The sequence below is a fragment of the Dicentrarchus labrax genome, unplaced genomic scaffold, assembly GCF_905237075.1.
Source record: "Dicentrarchus labrax unplaced genomic scaffold, dlabrax2021, whole genome shotgun sequence".
NCBI classification, from domain to species: Eukaryota; Metazoa; Chordata; class Actinopteri; family Moronidae; genus Dicentrarchus; species Dicentrarchus labrax.
Window position 1 is genome coordinate 27,709,622 of NW_026136719.1, and position 21,858 is coordinate 27,731,479.

Sequence of the window (21,858 nt, forward strand, 5' to 3'; positions counted from 1 at the left end):
GAAGCTGTGAAGCTGCAACTTCCCTGAATGCTACTGTGTGTTTCAAAGAACTTCTAATCTTCAGAGTGCAGCAAGCAGAAACATGAGATAAACTGCAAAGGGTGTGAATGAAACATTTGCAAATCATATTTGGTTGTCAGAGGCCCCAAGACACTTGAAGAAATGAAGCACACATACATGGAAATAAGATATAAAGTAAAACTTTATCATGACATACAAGTTTAAAGCCCTGAGAACCATATCTTTATATTACTAATATGAACAAAACTGAATGTGTGAAAACCACTTTGGAAAAGTGCTCCTCTTAAATACAATCAGCACAAACCAGTTTTTACAAGCATTCATGTGTTTTGTCCTATTTTTGTTTGCTTTAATCAAAGAGAAAACTATAATATCAGTAATATCATTATTATCATGTCCATAATAATAACAACAGTACAAAAATATGCACAAACCCCACAGTTGAATTAATATACGGAGCATTGTACAAGCCAAAAACAACATAAAATTGATAAATGAGGTATTCGATAACCACTTGCATATGCGCCTGTTTTTACACAGATCAGGTTAATTTTTAAACAATTTAAAACTGAATTAACTCCAAAATCATCTGAGAGACAAAAGGTTCTGCAGACTTCCAACTTCACAGCTTCCTGAGTGACGAGACCTTGCCTGCAGTTACTGACGACAAAAATGCAACACCTAAACCAAAGCAGCATTCAGCGAAGTGACCACGGCTTCCATCAGCACTCGTCTCTCAATGCAGCTTCAATATCAAATGCAACAGTGACTGCAGCCCACTGCCCTGAGGTATTGTGGTATGACGAGGTAGGGGCGTCTCTAATAGACATAGACACAGACACACACACACACCATATATACTCATCCACACAGCAAGTCAGGTGGCAGGAGCCTGGAGGTCAGAGAGAAGTGAATGACCAACCCTCAACACTTTCCCCTACCTAAACAACGAACAACACAGTGCCCTTCAACAGCAGGAGATGGCTGTGGGTGTAATGGGCAGCTCCCACTGAACAATATGGGAGACATTTCTCCATTTAAGTAAAGATTTTACAAACATGTAATCAAAACTCACATTTGAGAGCACGTCCTCCTGTGATATAATATAATATATATATATAATCTATATAATATATAGATGTGGCAGTGGCGCCACCTGCAGTATACTTAATAGTATTACAAGTGTATGTAGGTGGTGCACTCCACCTGTTAGAATGGCAAGACCTTATACACTGAACTTGCTCACACACACACACACACACACACACACACACACACACACACACACACACACACACACACACACACACACACACACACACACACACACACACACACAGGCAGTGAAGCTACACTATCAAACAATCATTGCTTAGACTAAGCAGATGAAACAGAAAGCTTGGACTTAGAAACAAGAAAATGTTTTAGTAACACGGCCTAAATGATTAAGCTTAACAGTTACTAAAAACAAGGTCCACCAGGAAAAGAAAAACAAATAAATAGCAAAGCTCAGTTGTTAATGCAACAGCATGAATGACAACTGGTGTCTAACGTCTGATTGAATTGCTTACCAAAATAAAAGTGATTACTCTCCAAAGGATTAAGCTTGAAGAGAAAGACATTTTCCCAGCCAGTTGAGTAGTGAAACCTACACTGGCTGGATCTCACCAGCAACTACTTTAAGGCAGCATCTACAGTTCTCACCTTTATAAAATACAGTTATGTGTCATACAGGGTTCTGAAGGGTACGCCTGAAGGACTTACGGCACCGTCCCTTCAAGTCCTCAAACCCTCAACTGTGATCTACACTGCAAATTGTCTGCAAATCCTGACACGTAATGGCTAAAATACGGCCTAATAAAAGCAACAAGGCTGCCCACCTCAGATCACACTGGGCTTAAAGAGGTTTCTAAACAGTTAAAATGCCTCACATTCAACACAGATAAAGCTAGAAAATTCATTTTCATCCTTTGTGGTTTTTTAAAATGCTAAAAATTTACTTTAAAAAGGGAGAAAAATACCTTACAACTGGAGACATAATCCAACTGTTCCTGGATTATCAGGAAGTGGGTGTTTTAATAAAGGGGGCAAGACTAAGGGGCCCTGCGTCCACATTGGGTGTCGTGTCAACAACCAGGCCCAAGAGCCCATAAATGTACAAGATTAAAATAGGGAGACAGCTCTCGAAAGCCACAGCATCTGGACTACTGTTCTGGATAGAAAGACTTAAATCTGTCTTCTGACATTTTACCATCTGTCATGTAATCAGATTTTAGATTCTCCAATCCAGTTTTAAAATTTGACTTATTTCCATTGTAACTTTCCAATAATCAAGTCATGCTGTAAAATGTGAAACAAGGGAATTTACCTCAACTCAAGATATTTTCACTTGCTGTAGGGATGAAATAATTCAAAATCAGATTAAATGAGATTAGATGAAACATTTTCTGCAGTCCAAAACAGACCTTTAACTGCCTCGCTGTGCACCACAGCAGGTGTGGGAAGGATTGTACGAGGGATCAATCAAGAGAAGCGACCTGGCTAGTCTTTGGAATCTAGCTGTGCAATAACCAGAGGCTAACGTGAACCAGAACATTAGGGTGTTAAAACACTGGTCACATGATTGTACACATGCATATCATTTTGCCGCTGTCGTGAAAGAAGACGTGTCCACTGCGATTTAGGTGTTCGCAGTTAATTTTAAGGTTAACATGGTCGATTGTTTGGAATTTGTTTGACCCCTGCGACCTTGAAACCTGTTAACAATCCTACAAATCTACATGTGTCAGTGAGGAACCAACTATTCTTTTCCTCTTCCCTGAAACAAAAAAGCAGATATATCACTCTTATCAGACAACAATTTGAGGAACACTCCCCCCCCCAAAAAAAAAACAAAAAACCAGAAGCAAGCATAAAACAAGTTCTACAAGTAAATACAGGAGGAGAGCAATAGCAAGCCCATCCCAGTTCTGTTTGTCCCCAAAACCACCAGCAGTGTGTCAGTTCGTTCATGTCAGTTTCAGTTCAGGTAGGATGTCCATCTCAGGTTGGGTGTCAAGTCTTGATGGCTTTGCAGCCGTATGAGGTATGTAGTGTAGCTCTCCTTTTGAAAGAGTCTGTTGAGGTATTCTTGTACAGTCACGTAGACTTGTGCAGTCTCCGGGTATGAATCCTTTTTATTCCTTCTTTAAATTAACAGTGATTCCTTGCAGCTGTCCCATTGTTTCCTGAGAGAGATGCCCTCCAGAGCAGAGAGGCCAGTATGAGGTCCGAGAACTACGCATTGACCATGACGCCGTCAGATTGACACTCTGGCTGCAGCTGGAGGAAGGATGCACAAACAAAATGGGGGACAACAAACTCTGAACTGATTCTGTACTACCTCTCTGTAACACAGACAGGAGCCGAGTGGGAAAATGAGCTCAGGGCCTGCTGTGGGTGAATTAGAGTTGCTGTTCCCCCAACTTTGTGCGCTACGTGTTTAAAGACAGCTTGTGCGGACCTGCGATGAGTTGAATTTTAAGTGGACATAAAAATCCTGTGCATTGCTTGTGAGAGTTAACAGTTTGGTGAGGTTTGTGTACGCCATTAACCTTCCAACCACCATAACAGACTTGACATGATCTGAACTGAGGGGCGGACTTGTGAAATTAGGTATTTAATGTGCTGATCTACAGCATCTGATCATTCACTAGTTTGAGTTCAGCAAGAGTCTACAGCGTGTTAAAGAAACCTGAGCAGCCCGGGTTGGAGGCCTGTCGCTGAGGTGGGTGCTCTGTACATGAGGTGAGAGTTACCCAACTTCCCCTGATTGCAACTAGGTCAAAAAGAATACAAAAATAAAGTTGATTCAGGTTAAATATACTACAGCTCCTGAGGTAAAGACACCACTGCAGGTTACTTGATTTGAGGTATGTAAAAAGAGAAAAACTAAAAATAAAATCATTCTAAAACACAAAATCAAAAAGACAACAAAATGGCAACAAACAAATAAAATGTCCTAAGATAAAACTTTTCAAGTTCAGTTGTGACTACACCTGTCAGTGGGTTTTGGCTGAGCTGATTGTGTTTAGCATGTACATAAGGATTAACAAGTGTATGTATGTGTAGATTGTGTCTGTATATTTATAATTGTGTGTGTAGCATGTGTTTATGTTTGTATGTTGAATAAAATGCATAGCTGTGCGTTTGGGCACATGTTGTCATATAATATTCTTGGGCTCTGTGTTCATGATTGGACAGCCAAGAGGTTGACAGGGTTGATGAGGTATTTGTTGTGCAACAGTTTGTTATTCTTATCGGTTTCTCATTGTACTGTATATTCTTGCTGGGCCTCTCGGTGGAAGAGAGGCCTGGGGAACAGGTACAAAGGGCATCCTGAGTTAGGGCGACCCGCCTGGGGTCGGCTCAGCCGAGCCAGGACCCTTGGAGGAGGAGGAGGATGTGGGGCTGAGGGTCTGAGCCAAGGGTACAGAGAAGCCAAAGCTAGTGCTGGTTCCAGCAGTGGAGGCTGAAACAGCAGCAGCCGACACAGCAGGCCCTGGGACCCCTCCAGACTTCTGGGCAAACAGAGTTCCTGTAGGAAAATGGGAGACATATGCATCGCTACATAGGTAAATGTTACACTTTTAGGTAGTGAAAAATACCTAAATAAGCTGACAAATAGAAATTGTGAGTGGTGGATGCTGTAGGTCATAAATCAGAGTTACAATCTTACAATTAAGTGGAACAGGAGAAAGCGAAGGATTTCCATTAAACATATAATAACCCGTCCCCCATACAAACCTGAGTAGATTGTGCCATTGACTTCCACTGAGACAGTGATGCTGGCATTTCCATTGGTTGAGATGCTAAGAGACATGTCCTGCTGCTTCTCATCTAAAGAAACAGAAATAACAGTGAATTGAGGATTTTTTGGTATACCGTTTATTTGTCAAAACGTGTAGCCACACCAGACTTTTAAATTCATGTGACATACATACATCCCTCAGAATCCAAACATGAATACATTTAGATGCGTACCCATAAATGGTGGCGTTACTTGCTACCAAATTGTCACCAATTTGAAATCAATGAAATACTGGTTTCTAAGGGCTGAATACTTCTGCAATTAATTATTTTATGTTTTATATTTGTCAGGTTTTTTGTTGATTGATCTGAGTCACTTTCAGCAGCATTATTTTTTAGTATATTACTTCATTACTTCAACACTGGAGATAACTGTGACATCCACGTTTGTGTAAAAATGCTGATAAATAAATGATGAAACAAACAACAAGGGAAGTTGGATGTTGGCTCAACAGAACATTGTCAGGTGCATGTTGAAATTAAATGTGGCAAACCTTGTAAAGTACAACTTTCCTAAAACCAAGTTCCTCTTTTACTGAATAGAAACACGCTAAATTTGCATCATTTCCAGGTTCTTCTAAAAGTATTTAGACAAACCTCTGGTGGTGATGGTGGGGGCTCCCAGACGCAGGTTCATGGGCATCTGTGAAGCCATGGCTAGCAGATTGTGTTGGAAAGCCTGCTGCATCAGACGCTGCTGCTCCTCCGCCAGGCGGGCCATCTTCCTCTCTGGTCCCTCCATTCCGCCACTTGTCTCCAACTTTTCTCTCAGCTGCTCCAGCGTAGCAGCTCTGGCCAAACCCGCAACCTGCTGCTGACCCAGGGCCAGTGCCATGGAGGGTCTCCCTGCCATGATGGAGGGGGTTAGGTCATCTGGAAAAGAGAGAAATGAAGGGTTAGTTTAGGAGTATATCTACATGGACAGAAAGGCAAATTCAAAATCAATGTGAATGGTTGTCTATGTGTTAACCCCATTGCAAGATGCACCCTTCCTAGTCCACACTGAACTAACCCAACCCCATGTGAGCCTGATACTCAACACATGCAATACTGAATAAGTGCGTGATTATCTATCATTTATTACTAAGAGAGAATACTATCAAGAATACTTCATCACATTAAAGCTGCAGTAGGAAACTAAAAACAATTTAAAAAATGATTTGTCGTATTTGCTAAAACTATTCTGACAGTAGTACATGAGACAGATAAACTGTGACAATCAGGTTCCTCTGGCTCCTCCTAGTGTTTCTAATGGCATTTGCAAAAATGCAAAACATCTGAACAAAAACAACCAACCAGAGCCAAGAAAGAGTGTTGAATGTTGACTCTCATTCCCAGGGACCCAAACTGTCGGTATTTGACGACCTGGGAATGAGACTCAACAATCAGTCATGTACTACAGTTTGGATGCAGTAAAAGTTTCAGAAAATATTACAAAGAGTTATTTTTATTATTGTTTTTAGTTACCTACTGCAGCTTTAAATGAAATACAATTTTCATGTCAGTCAGAATATACTATGGTGGATGGATTTTTAGTTAGTGTTAAGACTCCAAGGCAACAGTTAAGTGACCTTGGGTGATTTTAGTTGTAAAGAAATGCATAGCCAAAGATCACAGAATTAACTTCTCAAATTATCCTTTAAACACTCAAAAAACACAACATTAACCCATTCTTTATTAAGCTGATCCCACTAATTTGAATAAAAACAAAACAGAGCTGGTTAAGGGCATGCAAAGCAATCACACAAGAATAGTGGCTGGGTCAGTCAAACCGTCCTACATGACCACATAAAGCGAGAGACAGGTAACATACAGTGCATTACACAAGTCTAACCATGGATACTGTTGGGGTCCACAGCAGAGTCACATTCCAGCCAAGTCAAAGTGACATCAGATAGGAAGGTAATGACAGTTATCAACAGGATCCTACTGATGTGGACTGCAGGCTTCAAAGTTCATAAAGTGTCCCCCAGCGTGGGAACCGTGTTATTAATCAGTAGTAAAGGTGAGGGCTCTCAACAGCCTAAGGCAAAATTGGTTCACACATGACTCTTAAACACCTGGATGGACTACACACAAATGCAGGCGAACACACACACTCACAAAGTAGTACAAAAACCCTAAAAACCTGGTAAGTGCACACACGCATGCACACACAATGACTGCGGGAACATGATGTTGCGAGAATGAATTACACAAATGTAATAGCATACTCTCATAAACATCCCTGCGCGCGTGTGTGCGCGCGCACGCACACACACACACACACACACACACACACACACACACACACACACACACACTCATACAAATACAAATACAAACAATTTTACACAAAAGGACCAGATGCTCTGATTAAAGTGATTTTTGTTTACTGTCAGCTGTAATGTTGTTTCAGTACAAAACAGCATTAAAACTAGAAGTGTTTATCCATTGATGTGACTAAATGTAGTTTTTCTAAATTGAGACAGAGGGCAGTATTTCCCAATAAATACTTAAATTACAAGTCTCAGCACATCAGTAACTGGAACACTCCAGTTCAATCCCACCAGTATAGAGGGGCCACATTCTCTGAAGTAAACATTTACCCAGTTTAATATAACAGCCATCAATCCAGAGAAGAGTTTCTGAGCATATGTGCTCATTTTTTCCAGCAACACCCTTCTTGACCTTTCATTAGTTACACACGTTTATCTGAGAGTTGCCTGTTTACTTGCAGGCACACTTGTTTTAGAGGGTAACCGCCATCTTCACACATCTTTATTTTTGGAATAAAGATAGGCCCTCTCTTTATGCTGCTATGAAATTTGTGATTATTTTAATAATATACAGTATACTAAGTGGCGTAATGACATAAATGTCAGTTTTGTACATAAAAGGTTGATATTTGTCCGAGGTTGTCAGCTGTATGGTCCCTACCTTTTTTCATAGAGGGTCCTGGTGAGGCATGCAGACCATTGAGGGCCCCTGAGGTCCCTGCCCCCAGAGCAGAAAGGTGCATCTTGGGAGGTGAGAGGATGTGGGGAGCTGTGCTTGGAGAAGGAGAGAAGCGGAAGAGACTGCTGCTGTAGCTTGGACGACGACCCTCGCGCCGGTTACTGTCGATGGCAGCCTGAAGCTCACCCGGGGAGCTGAGGCCTTTCCTCTCGCACTCATATGGGTACAGGTATTTCATGTACCTTAAGAGGAACACACACACACACACACACAGAGTTTTATTGGAATCAAAACAAGTCTTTAAGATGTTTGGCCATGAGAACTGTCAGATTTTAATAATATTAACTTTAATATACCTCATAAGCACATTATACTGGCTTTCAGTTTCAACTCTGCAAATTTCTCTGCCTTCAAAATGTTTTTTCTGTTTAACAGTGACACACAAAAACACCTGAACATCTGAAACCAAAGTTTTATTATTTTAAGGGAATCTTTGATATAAGATGCTGTTTCCTGATAATTTATTTATTTATTTTATTTATTTGCATTTTGACTGAAGGTGTAGTGAGAGGACAGGGTTCTTCGCGGGGCACAATTTAGTCTTTTTGTCTCAAAAATTGATTTGATTTGGTAAAAATCCAACAGTATTTTATTTTACTGAAAGTTTTAGTTTTAGTCAGTGTTTGGATTTAATTTTAAATAAAAGAATACATGGTGAAAGCTGTCAGTTACATTCTTACTTAAGCGCATGTGATTGGACAGAAGTTAATGAGAAACTTGGTATGAAAATTGTGCATACTTGGAAGATATCAAAGAGGCTCTACATGTAAGCACAGCCACAGTTCTGGTATTTTTCCATCCCATAAGAACATACAGTATTGTGCATGTTGACTGCATAATGGTGAAACAGAAGCACGGAGGATCAATAAGAAGCTAAGAGTAGCGTCCATTAGCTAGTGGAGCAATGCTACACAACAGCCAACCGACATTAAAAATACATAAAGGTTCATTAGGGCACCCTGCTAGTGGACAGGATAGAGAGGTGTTACATCTACTGAAGGATTTCCATCAACAGAGTGAGAGAGTTTTAGTCGAGGCTTGGCGTGCAAGCTGTCAGTCAAACCCCACCTTAGTCATTGTGAACTCTGACCCAAATCACATCAATAAATCTATGGGAATCAATAGGCTCTATGTGTGATGTAATGGACAAAGGGATTGAATGTGAAGAGGGAAGGTGGCCTTGTGGAGGAAACAAACTTGCATGTGTATAAACACACAGGCACGGGTTAATATTGACATCCGTACTCATATTCACAAATCCACATCCTCCAATACTACCTACACACATGCATATTCACAGTATAAGGAAGGTGCCTGTTTCAAGCTGAGAAGTTGCACACTTGAGAATCTTTATTTAGTTCCAGTAAATTAAATCAGAGTTTACATAAGGTTAACATTAGACAGACTGTTGTAAACAGTGAATTTATAGCTAGTACAGCCAATGACATGAATTTTGCTGGGTGTTTTGTGACACAGATAGAAAGACTCACTGTGTGCGCAGGGTGAAAGCTGCACTGGTGATGGAGGTAGGCAGGTTGAGTCCCTTTGTGATTTCTCTCCAGATCTTCTTGTTGATAACCTCTACCAGGCCTCCCTTTTCTGTCACCAGCTTGTACAGCATGTACAGATCCAGGACTTGCTTGGCCATAATGGGGATACGATTGACTGGGGTTCCTATGGAGGAAAGGAAAACCATAAAATAAATCAATACAGTACAAATCATACATCTGAATTGGATTATCTTAGTGAGGCACAATGAATGCTTCAAGGTGGACACATTTATTTTTAAGTGCACTTTTGTATCATATGTGCATGCATTATTAACACGAACAATCACAATGGAAAAGGAAGCAATAATGCTGACAATTTCTCTTGTGTGCATCCCTGCTGACACACACTGGCACCTAACACAGAAAGTACATTTATAACTACTACATTGAAAATGACAAAGCAAGATGAATTCTACAACATAATCAATCAATTCATCTACTAATCAATGCTGAAACTCCCTGGATCATTTTGTGACCTCTAGGTACTGATCAAAGCCATGTTAGGATGCTGGTATGACAAGGGTGGCAGGCCTGTGGCCTGCACGCCTGTTAAATTTGGCTTGAAAACATATTAGCCCAGTTAAGGCAATCTGGCTTGACCTGGAAAAGGGGATTCGCAAACAACACAAAGCAAAGCGGCTCTAGACTTTTGATACAGATGCATTAATCTTGTCAACAGCTTATCTGCAGTGAAGCTTGCAGGGAGCGCGTGGGCATGGCCGGGGGGCGGGGGGGACTAGTGGGGAGGAAGGGGTGGTGCAACAGAATCAAAAAGTTCAATGTGCAACAGTATAAACATGGAGCGGGAGGAGGGGACTAAGGATTGTAGCGACCTGCTAATCCATGGGCAGCGGTGGGCGGGGGGCTCCTGTATAGGCCAGTATAATGAAGCTCATTTAGAGGATTGTACTAAGTAAATCCACACCCCTCTGCTGTTAGTGCTGTCGGGCCCAGCACAGTGGAGTCGTACAGATTTGCCCTCACAGCTAATGCCGGCCAATCCTTCAGCACCTCCACAGGCTGCTCTTAACCTGGAAGCAGACTCATTAATGACTTTGTAAAATAGCACTGTGATCAGGCCATGAAGATTAGCCCTGATTCATTTTCTTAAGTTAGCAACATGTCTTTAAGCCATGTGCAAGGGCCCTAGGTGAACACATGGACCTACATGGCAGCACTGTCAGGGCACTAAGGCTCTGACCCATTAAGTGCACTACTTAATACTGGTGTAGGAACTAAAGCTTTCTATACTGCTGTGTTCACTAAAAATCTATTTCAAAGTGTTTCTAGAAATATAGCAGATTTCAACAAGACAAAGGTGGTACTGGTGTCTGGGTAAGGTGGGAGAGAGTTATAACCTGTTAATATAAATGTGATGATTATGAAGCAGTGGCTTTCTACACAGGGTTTGGGAAAGCCAATGAGGCCGCAACACTGAACTGTCATCGGACTTGAGTAAGGTTTTTTGGTGTTGCAGGCCAAAGAGAATAATAACCTAAATTATATTTATTTATACAAATAAAAACAAAACCACATGTAGAAATACAATGCATACAGTGGAACGAGTTTATTGGGTACACGTTTAAAATCTAATGCAATCCAATCTGCCTGCAAAAAATCCTGCCTTTGTTAAGTTTATAATCTTCATTCAAGTGAATTAATATATAACATTTTAAAGCATATACAATGTTCTAAACAGATCTGTAATATCTCCTCCCACCCTGTAAAAGGAAAGTAACCACAGCACACTGTATGTGGTTAATATTGTTCATCTTGTTTAAGCTGGAGAATACACTGTTCTGGGAAAACAGCCATCTTATCTCCAGAGCCAATTAACAAGTAGCAAAACAAGAGGCCCTTTGCCAAGATGTCGGCTTCCTTTACAGTTAATTTGGATTAGCTATGTACAGAGTTTTTAATTATATAATGTCTCTCTTAAACATCATCTGTACCTCCATTTAGTAATCTTATATGTTGAATTAGCCATAATTCTTCCAATCACATAGTCATTGTTTTTTACTTTTAACAATAGGTGGTAGCTATTTTTAAAATGGGTTTAAAATGATTTATTTTATTGCACTGATATAACATTTTAAAATCAGTTGCAACCAAGTTAACAATACATACAATGTAGCTACATTTCCAGAACATGCAGTGGATGAAAGCATCGGGAATGCCTTGCTGCAAGCACCACGTCAGTTATTTAATGCAGCGTTAGACATCAATCCTGCATCAAACAATTAGTACAACTAGAGGGGTCAGAGATCAGCCAGGGGTTATTGATGTGTGAATTAAACTGCAGGTCAGCAGGAAGCCATGTTTTCATACTGGCCCGGACGTGAACAATGAGAGCACAACAAATGAGACAAGAGCACTGGCCCCATAGTGACAGGCCAGCAGTTAGGCTTTAATTCACGCCTATGCCTTTATCCACTCCTTTATCAGCATCTGCTGTCAAATCAGATCAGATTTTACGTTTTTACGAGGAACTATTTTCAGAACATATAACCACACAAAGCCTGCCAAAAAACAGACAGAAATTTCAAGAGAAATTTCAGACCGTAGGGCAGTGTGTGTGCAGTGTGTGTTTGTATGAGAGTAAACCAAATAGCTATCTATACATCTTAAGTCAACCAGAGGTGGTTTTGAAACCTAAAACAGCATTAATTAGTCAACACTTGACATCAGCCAGGTTTCACATTTCAGCTTGGCCCCGACCCCATATGAAAGCACTGGGAAAGCACCTTTGATAATACCGTAATTGACCAAAAATCACATTAGCAACACTTGGGCAGTTAGCCAGAGAGTTCCCTAATTTGAGAGAATCAACGTGCCGCCTGCCTTTGGTGTTCAACATCTGCTCCGTTTCCAACCCTGGAGACATTTAGCTCTAACAGGCTTAATTAGACCAGTCCAAAACATCTCTTTTGATCACAGCAACACAACTCCTCTGTCTCACAGTCTGTCTAACATGCACTTTATTCCGCTCTTATAATTGTTCCCATTTCAACCTTATGGCTTATTTTTCTTTAGAGGGACATCACGAGCGGCAACGATACAAGACCACTTCATGGCATTAGGCATACAGGCCTCCAGTAGGCAACTATTGGGTATTTCATCTCTCTCTAAAGCCCTGATTTGTCCACTCTGAGCCAATCTGTAATTGGCTGCAGGCTTCACCTCCCATCATCCTTTGCCCCGGACTGATTTTCCCCCAGGGACACGGCCATCAGGAGCCTAGTGATTAATGGCACCAAGGGTCAGAGGTCGCTCTGGTGGGAAGTGCTGCGGCTGAGGGCCCCTGAACCACTCCCTAAGTCGTTCCTCCAACTTCCACAGTGAACACAAGAGCCACACGGCTAGTCTTCCAATGGCTAGACTTCAGATGATAAGGGATATAGATTGAGAGTCAGACAGAGGAGAAAAAAGGGTTTGACAAGTAGAGGCCTTTCAGGGATAATACGCTGGTCATAAGCTAATATTTTGTGCCGGTAAGGTCTATGTCTTTACATTTGATATATTAAATGCCTGTGATGATTTCCCAGCATGGTAGAAATAATTTACAGCATTTACACTGGGGAAATAAATCTCTCCATTGACACACAGAATGATAATAAAACATGTTCATGTAAACTCAATTATACAGTAAAATATGTAATCAAATAAAAAGCCTTTTTGCCATCATTTCAGAAGGTGAGGACATTGATCAGACCATACACACTTTGTAATGATCACTAATACTGGCCCCGTTGCATTAAGTAAAACCAAACAGACTGTCCATCTGAATCAAACATTAACATTTCCCACCTCACAGCTTTCTATCTCAATGCGAGGACAAAAAAGGGAACAAGGTCATTTTATCTGACCCCTGACCTATTTTTAGTAGGAAACAGCTGTTCACATTAAAGGGCCTCTATAATAAATCAATCGGGTGCCCCTGACGCCAGTAGTGGTAAATTACATATCGCTGACTTCACATGATGAGCATTTTTTAAATAATTAAGTGACAGAGCGACAGCCTTCCAGCGAACAGCACACAGGAAATTAATTTTTTACTGAATGGGCAGTGGCTGGTGTGAGGTTTCACTACAATCTACAGTGAAAAAGAGAGAGAAACAGAAACAAAACATCATCTCATGGTCTTTAGTTGCTGTAGTCAATTTAAAGATTATTCTACTTTTTTGGACTAGTGAGATCAGCATGCAAAGGGAGCGCAAGATAGAAAAGAAGAGAGAGATAAGCAGAAATAGCAGTATGAGCAGTGTGAGAAAGGAAAAAAAGAAGGAATGAAGTGAGAGACCATTTTTGTTGCCTTTAGGAGGGAGGGAAGGAAGGAAGGATGGAAGGAAGGAAGGAAAAAAAGGAAGGGGGAGGTGTAGTAGCTAGCCAGCTGGAGAAAGACTGGATTACCGCTGTTAGGAAGGTGTCAGCCAACACAAACAGCCCCTGGCCTCATGGCAGTGTCTGAGTCCTTTCAGAGCACCCCAGCCACCCACACCTTACTCCTCCCTACCTAAACCACCATATTTACACACCAGATTACACCCAACCAGGGCTACGTCTCCCTGTCTGCACTTCAAACACTTCCTTTCCTCAGTTAAATTGAAAGACAAATTTTGCTTACTGTAAGAAACAGTAATGCCAAAGCAGTTTTATGTGTCGACTCTCAACAATGCTTTTCTGAACGAAACATGTCAAGAAGATATATTAAAAACTGCCTAGAGTGCAGCAACCAAACTTCCAATTTATGAATTCCCATTTAACACGATCTAGTGTTGGAGCTGTTTGTTGTGTATGTTTACATGGCCCATCATTTAGGAGGTGATACACCTAAATGTTTTGTTCATATCCAACCTGAAGTAATTTATGTTTGCCACCTTGCATCTATAGTTTGAAAGAAATTGCTTGGTTTTTAGGTAATACACAGAACAGCCCAACTCCTTCATTAAGCAGGACAGGAGAGACAAGTGTCTGGACTCCACATGCTAGGAGTTTACTTTATGTCGGGCAGCCCCTGACTGTTTAGTTTATATGTTCGTATGTTGGGGCAGCATATTGTCAGGACCCTGCTGTATGCTGGGGCATGTTTGTTTTATTTTTAATGCATGGCCAGGGACATAAAAGGTAAAAAAGCCTCGACTGTATGGAATTTGCTATCTTTAGTCCAGGCAGAGCCACCACTCGCATGACGGACCAATTCATATCAAGTGTTAAGATATGCACCCTCCACATAAGGGAAGTTAAATGTAACATTACTCTACAGATAGATTGCTATTCTAAGCATGAAGTTAAAGCCACAGCTGGTAGAGACACAGATAGATAGAAAGAGAGGGACAGTTGTCTAATAAAGTCTATAATACAGTATGTAGGAGTCGATATCCTCTATTGCGTTGGCTGCATAGGTTTGATTCCTGTCATGTCAATAAAGTGCAATTTATGTGAATTGATGCAGGGAGAAAGGCAGAGAGACAGACAAAGGGAGAGACACGAGACAGAAAAAAAATAATGACTTATCTTCTGCCAACTGTATTTAACCATAATGATAAGGAACACAAAGCAAAATATGTCCCTTGGCCTGTGAATTTAAACAAAAAATAAAAGACACCCTACAGAATAAACAACATTCAGCTCTGTGAAGCCACATGTATCCATATACAGAGAAAAAACTGTGTGCTACAACATCATCACTATGGCATGATGTGCCTATACCAACAAGAGCACAATAAAGGGATGAACAAATGGAAGGAAAACACAAAGCAAAATACTGTGTATTCTTCACCTGCACAATTAAGTGACAAAGCAACTGTACATATGTCAGATCAGCTCAAAAACATTAAGGGCTTTTCACATGAGCACATTTCATGTGTTCCTATTGATCGGATTCTTTTTTTTCAAAACATTCAACTTTCAAGTAACGAGAAAATCTGTCTCCTATTTTGGAGCAACACCTTGACTATAACCTTTAATAGGGCTCACAAGGGCAATAGACACATGTCATTATTCTAGGAAGAATACCAAATACCACTAGAACCTTCTCTCTTGTCTCTTACTCCCATTTTTCCTTCTGTCTCAATAAGGAGAACAAATGCTAAGGAGAAAAAAATGCAAACATCCAATGATTGATAAGTCACTTGAAGCTATATTTACTCAGGAAACAGTGAGAGTAGCTTCTTAGTAAGAATTATTACAGTGGTCAGGCAGCCAGTATATTACAGGAGCTGTCTTCTGTGCACCGTCAACTGCAGCAGCCTGTGGTGTAAAACATTGCAAAATTGGCGAGGTTCCAAACAACAGCCAGAAGCTGTAAATCTCACTGGGTGTTGTTCACACACAGGAGAATCTGTCAGACTACAAATAATGACACTATTAGAACTTGAATTACACAATCAGAAGTTTGTCAAGTGCAATTTGGAAATAAATCTCTGCAGTGACAAGCCTGATACAGTTTTATACGATGTTTAAAGTAGTGTTTTATCCAGCATTAATCTTTCAACACTTATGCCAGCAAAGCATCTTTGAACTGAATTAGTGAGACGAACATTAAGAAAGAGAGAAAGAAAGAGAGAAACATGACTCCTTCTCCGTGGGTCATGAAGATGGGTCACCTGGTGAAATAGAGGGGGAGGGGGATTGAAAAGGTTGGATGCCGCGAAAAGTGAGATGGCCTCTCCAACTGTAACCCAAGTCTCTTCGATCCCCAGAGACCCGGCAGATCAACTGACTAGACCCCAATCAACACAGACTGATATGGAGCTGACAGAGAGGTGGACGAATGGACGGATGGATGAATGGAGGGATGGATGGGTTGATGTCTCTTGTGCTACATAGTTATTCAGGGTCACTAGTCTTTCAGTTTCTGAAGGATCTCAGAATGAGAAAGAGAGGACATCTGAGAGGTGTAAGCTAGACAGGGAAATGTTCGTTCATTTAAATAAAAATGGTGTCACTGTACAGGAATACACAACATCATGTTTTCCAAATAATCATTTCATTTGAAGTGGATCTCACTTGAAGTGGATAGCAAGCACTAGTGGAGAAAAGACTCTTTAACCTTGTAAAATAATGCAAGTAATACATGCTTTAGGCCATTAAAATGCTGCAATTTGTGACAGAAATTCTTAGAAAAGTTATACATCTAATTAAACAAACTAAGAGACATTTGGTAATTGATGTGATACATTACACCACTCTGCTCTGTTTTCATGTTTGACAAAAAGGAAAAAAAGGCTGTCTACTATGTGTATGTGTTATGCATCCACCAATTAGTGCCTCAGGTCATGGATCTGGTTATTCCACCCAGCAGTCATATTTGAAGGTAACCAGCCAATATCTGGGAATCTTTGTCTTCTATTAACATCCAGTTGTTTAGTGAAATTGAGCAGATGACTGATGAATTTGTAATGTATTAGCCAGAGGCCAGTGTTTGAGTGTGTTACTGTGGGGTCTGAATCCTGCACACTTACACCAGGATCAATGAATCAGATAGTATAGTACTGTACTATAAGGGTTGATTTGACAATGCTTGACCTGAGGAAAGTGTGTTTGTCTTCAGCACTATAGTCTGTGCACCTCCACTCAAACTACAGCAACCACAAAAACCTGTTGCATTGCTCATGCATGAGACATGTACTTGTGTGTGAACAACATTACTCCACCCTAGCTGCATAATTCCAGTAAGGCTTGTTTGTTGAAAATTTTGTTTTGCTAGTGCTGATAAGAGATCTGTATTTACCTTACTTATTGAGTGCAAACATGTTTCTTTTATTTTTTCAGTACTTTTCTGACCACAAACAGCTGTATAAGAAATTTGACTAAATAGTGTGTAAAGATGTATAAGGGTAAATATCTGCTCAAATAAGTTTTCCATATGCTGTGCTCCAGACATAATTTGTTTAGTATTCAAAAAGTATTGCTATTAGGTTTTAAATGCACCCTTCATTATCTCACCCCTCTATCTGAAGTACATCTCCCCTACTTGTTTGAACTGGCTTTAAAGATCTCTAATTGGGATTGTACTTAAAAGTATCTTTTGGCAAAATTAAATTTATGAGCAAGCTTTAGATACAAGGGGCAAATAGCAGATGACAGCTAAAAGAAATTTTACAGTGTGCGGTTGGTGGAGGAGGGGGAGGTAAAATCTTTGTTGACATATGCAGTGGTTATAAACACTGATGATACAGGCCTGTATTGTGAGTTACTGTCAGTCAGGAAAAAGGTCAATAAAAGTTGTTTTCTATCCACAAGTTGAACTACTCCAGAATAAGCATGAAAACACTAAAGGGTGTTAAGTCAACTAAATTTCAACATGTATTATTAAGATTGAGTATTACAACTAAAATCTATTTGCTGCATAAACACGCTAAATAATCTACTTTTTAAATTTGATGCATCAGATATTTAACACGAAATTTAAAAATCTGCAATAAGAAAATATTTCCTGACAGAGTATATCAGCTAATGTCTTTTTGCGTCACAATTTAAAACCTAACCGCTTGGTCATATATAGTGGATGACCTCTGCTCTATATTTACATCTGACTGGAAGATCAAGTAAGAGAAAAGTAACCCAATAGCTCGGCCTTGTAAACAGTCATCTCTGATCTTTGCAGAAATGTCAGGAATGTATATGTCACAGCAACATCACAATGGTATGTTGTACACATAATAGAGGGAGGGGCTTTGGCATCAACTATAGATTCCTGTGATAAAGCTTCAGAGGTTAGGGGCTAAACTTTTCCACTCGATTGCCTCGAAACTTGGGTAAAACACATCTGAGAGAGAGAGAGAGAGAGAGAGAGAGAGAGAGAGAGAGAGAGAGACAACGAGGGCAAGAGATTTATTTAGACCGACTGAAAAGAAGAAAAGCAATGCGAAGAAGAGAGAGTATATGGAAGATATGCAAGAAAATATTAGGAATTAGGAAGTACACTATGTCTTTTGTAAGAATGAGGTCATCTGTGGCAAACACTGGTGACAGTTCATTGGTCAGACTGGGTATTGCCGGTTTAAAAGATAAGTGGATTGCAGTGATGTCTTCACTGGCAGGTGCAAAATTGAGGATCTCCATCTCCCTTCTAGCAAGCTTTATAACACAGCTAACTGCTTCAATCAATGCACCCGGATTGACAGATAAAGCCATCAGCTGACGAGCCCCATTTAGGGCCCAGCACCACTGATCAATACGGAAGACATCAGCTGCTATGAGCCGAGGAGAAAGAGGGATATATTGAAAGAGGCAAAGAGATTGCGGGGGGTTGTGCACTGATCTTGGAAATTTTAACTCCCATCAATGCTAATTACTTTTGGCTTTTGGAATCCGTGACAGTGGGTCATACGTTTATCTTTCAGGGATTCAGCTGCCGCTCTTAATGCAGAGTGACTTAAAATGAGGTCAACAGCAGAATATGCTTTTATTCCTATTTCCTTTCATTGCTGTATTTAAAAAAAGGCTTCTTGGTGAAAAAAAGAAGACAGCCAATGGCTATATTTAAAACACTCAAGCTCAACCTTACAGGGCTAGAAGTTTGTATTACATTATGAGGATCTCAAGTTACACAACATAATGAAACATCAGGAAAGGGATAATGACATAATTAATACTACAAATGTCAATCTTTAACCCTAGAGAATGAAATGAAAGAAATATCTTTAGACACTCGGTCATAACATATCCCAAACATCAAAACACAAACTTAAATGTCACTGACAAAGAGGCAATAACATTTGGCAACTGTGCATTTCATCCATCCTGTCCATTTCTTTCCTCAAATCAAGCATCTCGTTTTCCATTAGGCCCCTCTGCACTCAGATCTCCTTATTGTGTGGCTTATGCAACACTGCTGCGGAGCTGCACTGGAAGTGAGCTCAGGGCTATTGTGCTGGTGTAGGGCTCCTCTGGGGGCTGTAATGCATTTCATACTATCCATCACAGGGGTGTGGAGGCCAGGAAACATTGCTTTAAGAGCACACACAGGACACAGATGGAGAACCAAGACACGCAGATATCCAGAGATAGCAAAAGTTTGGGAAATTTGTTGATCACAGGAGAGCTTGATGTGGGAACAGCTTAACAAAAAAATGTTGAGTGGGAAAAGGTTAAATAGTTCACATTAAATGTGCAGTTGATTTTATAGGACTATGTTTTGAAAAGTTCTCCATCCTAATGTGGCTTAATGATATTGTGGGTTTTCTTTCCATTTATAAAAACATTTAGTCCTGGCTTAACTTGTATGACGCACTTACAGCTAAATCAAATTAATACAAAGAGTATGACCATTGCCTTTTATGCAGGAATATTTTCAATTCTTTGCCTCATAATGCTGTTTTCACATTATGCCTTTTAGACAGTTCCTGTATAACAGAACAGATGTTTGTTCGGGGAAAATACTTTTTTGGTGTTATATGCAATACCTTCTTCATAAAACAGCTTCTTCACACAACTTTTATACAAATGTAATAGTACTTGATAGCAACAGTTGTTTTTCAGGTTATTTGCAACTGTATTCCACTAAAGACAAAAGATGCATGGGTGAATTGAGTAGCCAGTGTTATTTTTACCCTGACTGATGACCTCGCTGGGAAGCATGAATCTGCTCGAGGCCTGCACTCGTCATCTTCCCTGCTCATTTACTTATGAGCTTGGTGATTAAGAATCTCCCAGCTCTGCAGCTTAGAGACTCAAATCCCTGTACAGTATGGTCGTAATTAAAGATGGACAGCACAGTGGCAATCCAGGGCTGTGGAACAGCCTGGCTAAACGACAGAGGAAATAACAGGGAGGCACTGCGGATTGGGGGTTGGGTTGAAGAGACAGAGAGAGGAAGAGACACAAAGAGAAGTCTTGGTTGGTAAGAACAAACAAAAACAAAAACTAAAAAAATCCAAACGATTTTAATCTAACGTCTCCCAAGACACCCACACACACAAAACATCAGGAAAACTACTATTTCCTTTTGCTTTGAAGGAAGAGAAGAACATAACCACCGTAGATGGGCTCATTCCCTAAAGGCTGGGCTATAATTTGCCAGCCAACGGGTGGAGTTTACCGAAGGCAAAGATAATCTCAGCCCTGAAATATTTCAACATGGTAACCGCAAAATCTTTGATCACAAACGCAGAGGAGGATGTGTCCAATAAGAATAGTTTTGCCTCTTCTTTTGGAGTCTGTCTTGGGGTAATGATTAGAAAGCAGTGGTTGGGATCTGTGTATCATTTGGGTCCCCACCCTTTCCTGAGAGTAGGGGCCCTTTGCTGCCAGTACTGGTCTTTTAGTACCTTTGCCTGATTATCTTTCTGTTTGGTTGGTGAGCTCAGACAGCTCCAGCCCACTGACAAAGTGCTTTCAAAGGGACATGAAAGAGCATGGCCTTGTTTCTACACAAGCTGACCGATGCCTCCCTTAACCTCCCCTCTGTCACCCTGGCACCCTGTCTCCTACTGTGGTTTCCATGTCTGCCCTCTTCATCCTTCATCCTCTCTTTTCTCCCTTTTCACACATACAGACACGCGACGGTCACTCCCTTGTCTGCTGTCCGTCAGCGCTGCCCTATCAAAAAGGTTGGCCCCCACTTATTTGGAGATCATTAATCATCCCGTGTAGGACAGGAGGCCCCTTAATCCAGCCCCTCCTCCCCCCCAGCCTCACCAAGCAGGCCACAGTGCTGCCCTCCGCCCCTATCCCCCATGGTGTTATCAAGTTTCAGTGGTTGTAACTGTAGCACAATAAACAGAGGGGGAAGGAGAATGGGGTGGGGGCAAGAGAGGAGGAAGGGGATGAATACAGAAAGAAAGAAAGAAAAGAGAGGACGAAATGTAATTTCTTAACTACATTTTATTGTTGCCTTCCATTGTAAAACATGCTCTTTGGGTCTAGAAACCTGCATCTATTTGAAGAACTGCATCTTCAATGAGTCAAAATATATTAAGTTGAAACAAGTGGATCACCCAGTTGCAAATGACAACTATGACATAAATTGTGTAATAGTTGCCCAGCAAAGCAGCAGTTCAAAAGTTTGATCCCAAATGAAAATCATTTCACCCACAATCCAACACTATTTAAAATGGTCAAATGTGCACACAATACCCACTGTTTTTGTTGTTAAACCAACCAGGTGCTGCCACTTTCCAGAAGTTGTGGGGTGTTAACTAAAGGAAAATGAGGCCATATCAAAGAGCCAGAGAATGTTCCTATTGTAGTGTGGTGTTTGTACAGAGGGCCCGCCTGTTACGAGGGCCAGTGTGAGGCTGACCGGGGGAGTAATATAATGCATACATGGATCCCCCAGAGTCCATTCATGGTGTAATTGGTGTGGACAGAGCTCTCGGTCTCAGGGTTACAGTTAGGGAACTTCCTCTAATGTCCTGCTGGGAGGCCACTCTTCCCACACCACAAATACTGCAAAAAACAACCAGCTTAACTTGGCTATTTTAATGTGTTTTTGATG

General features: G+C 40.8%; 1 protein-coding gene across 3 annotated transcripts in view; it reads right to left on the minus strand.

The window, feature by feature from the left end:
- Positions 1 to 184: 184 nt before the first annotated feature.
- The window catches only part of LOC127351110 (AT-rich interactive domain-containing protein 3B), a 50,069-nt gene continuing 28,395 nt past the window's right edge, over positions 185 to 21,858 (minus strand). For 2 of the 3 annotated variants that reach the window (XM_051378310.1, XM_051378311.1), the window contains exons 5-10: positions 9,357 to 9,540; positions 7,789 to 8,048; positions 6,166 to 6,234; positions 5,467 to 5,742; positions 4,807 to 4,899; positions 185 to 4,597 (exon numbers count right to left, since the gene is read on the minus strand). In XM_051378310.1, coding sequence (XP_051234270.1) covers positions 4,404 to 4,597; positions 4,807 to 4,899; positions 5,467 to 5,742; positions 6,166 to 6,234; positions 7,789 to 8,048; positions 9,357 to 9,540 — 1,076 coding nt within the window. In that variant the 3' untranslated portion in view covers positions 185 to 4,403. The remainder of the gene's footprint in view (positions 4,598 to 4,806; positions 4,900 to 5,466; positions 5,743 to 6,165; positions 6,235 to 7,788; positions 8,049 to 9,356; positions 9,541 to 21,858) is intronic. The other variant, XM_051378312.1, reaches the window with a different exon arrangement.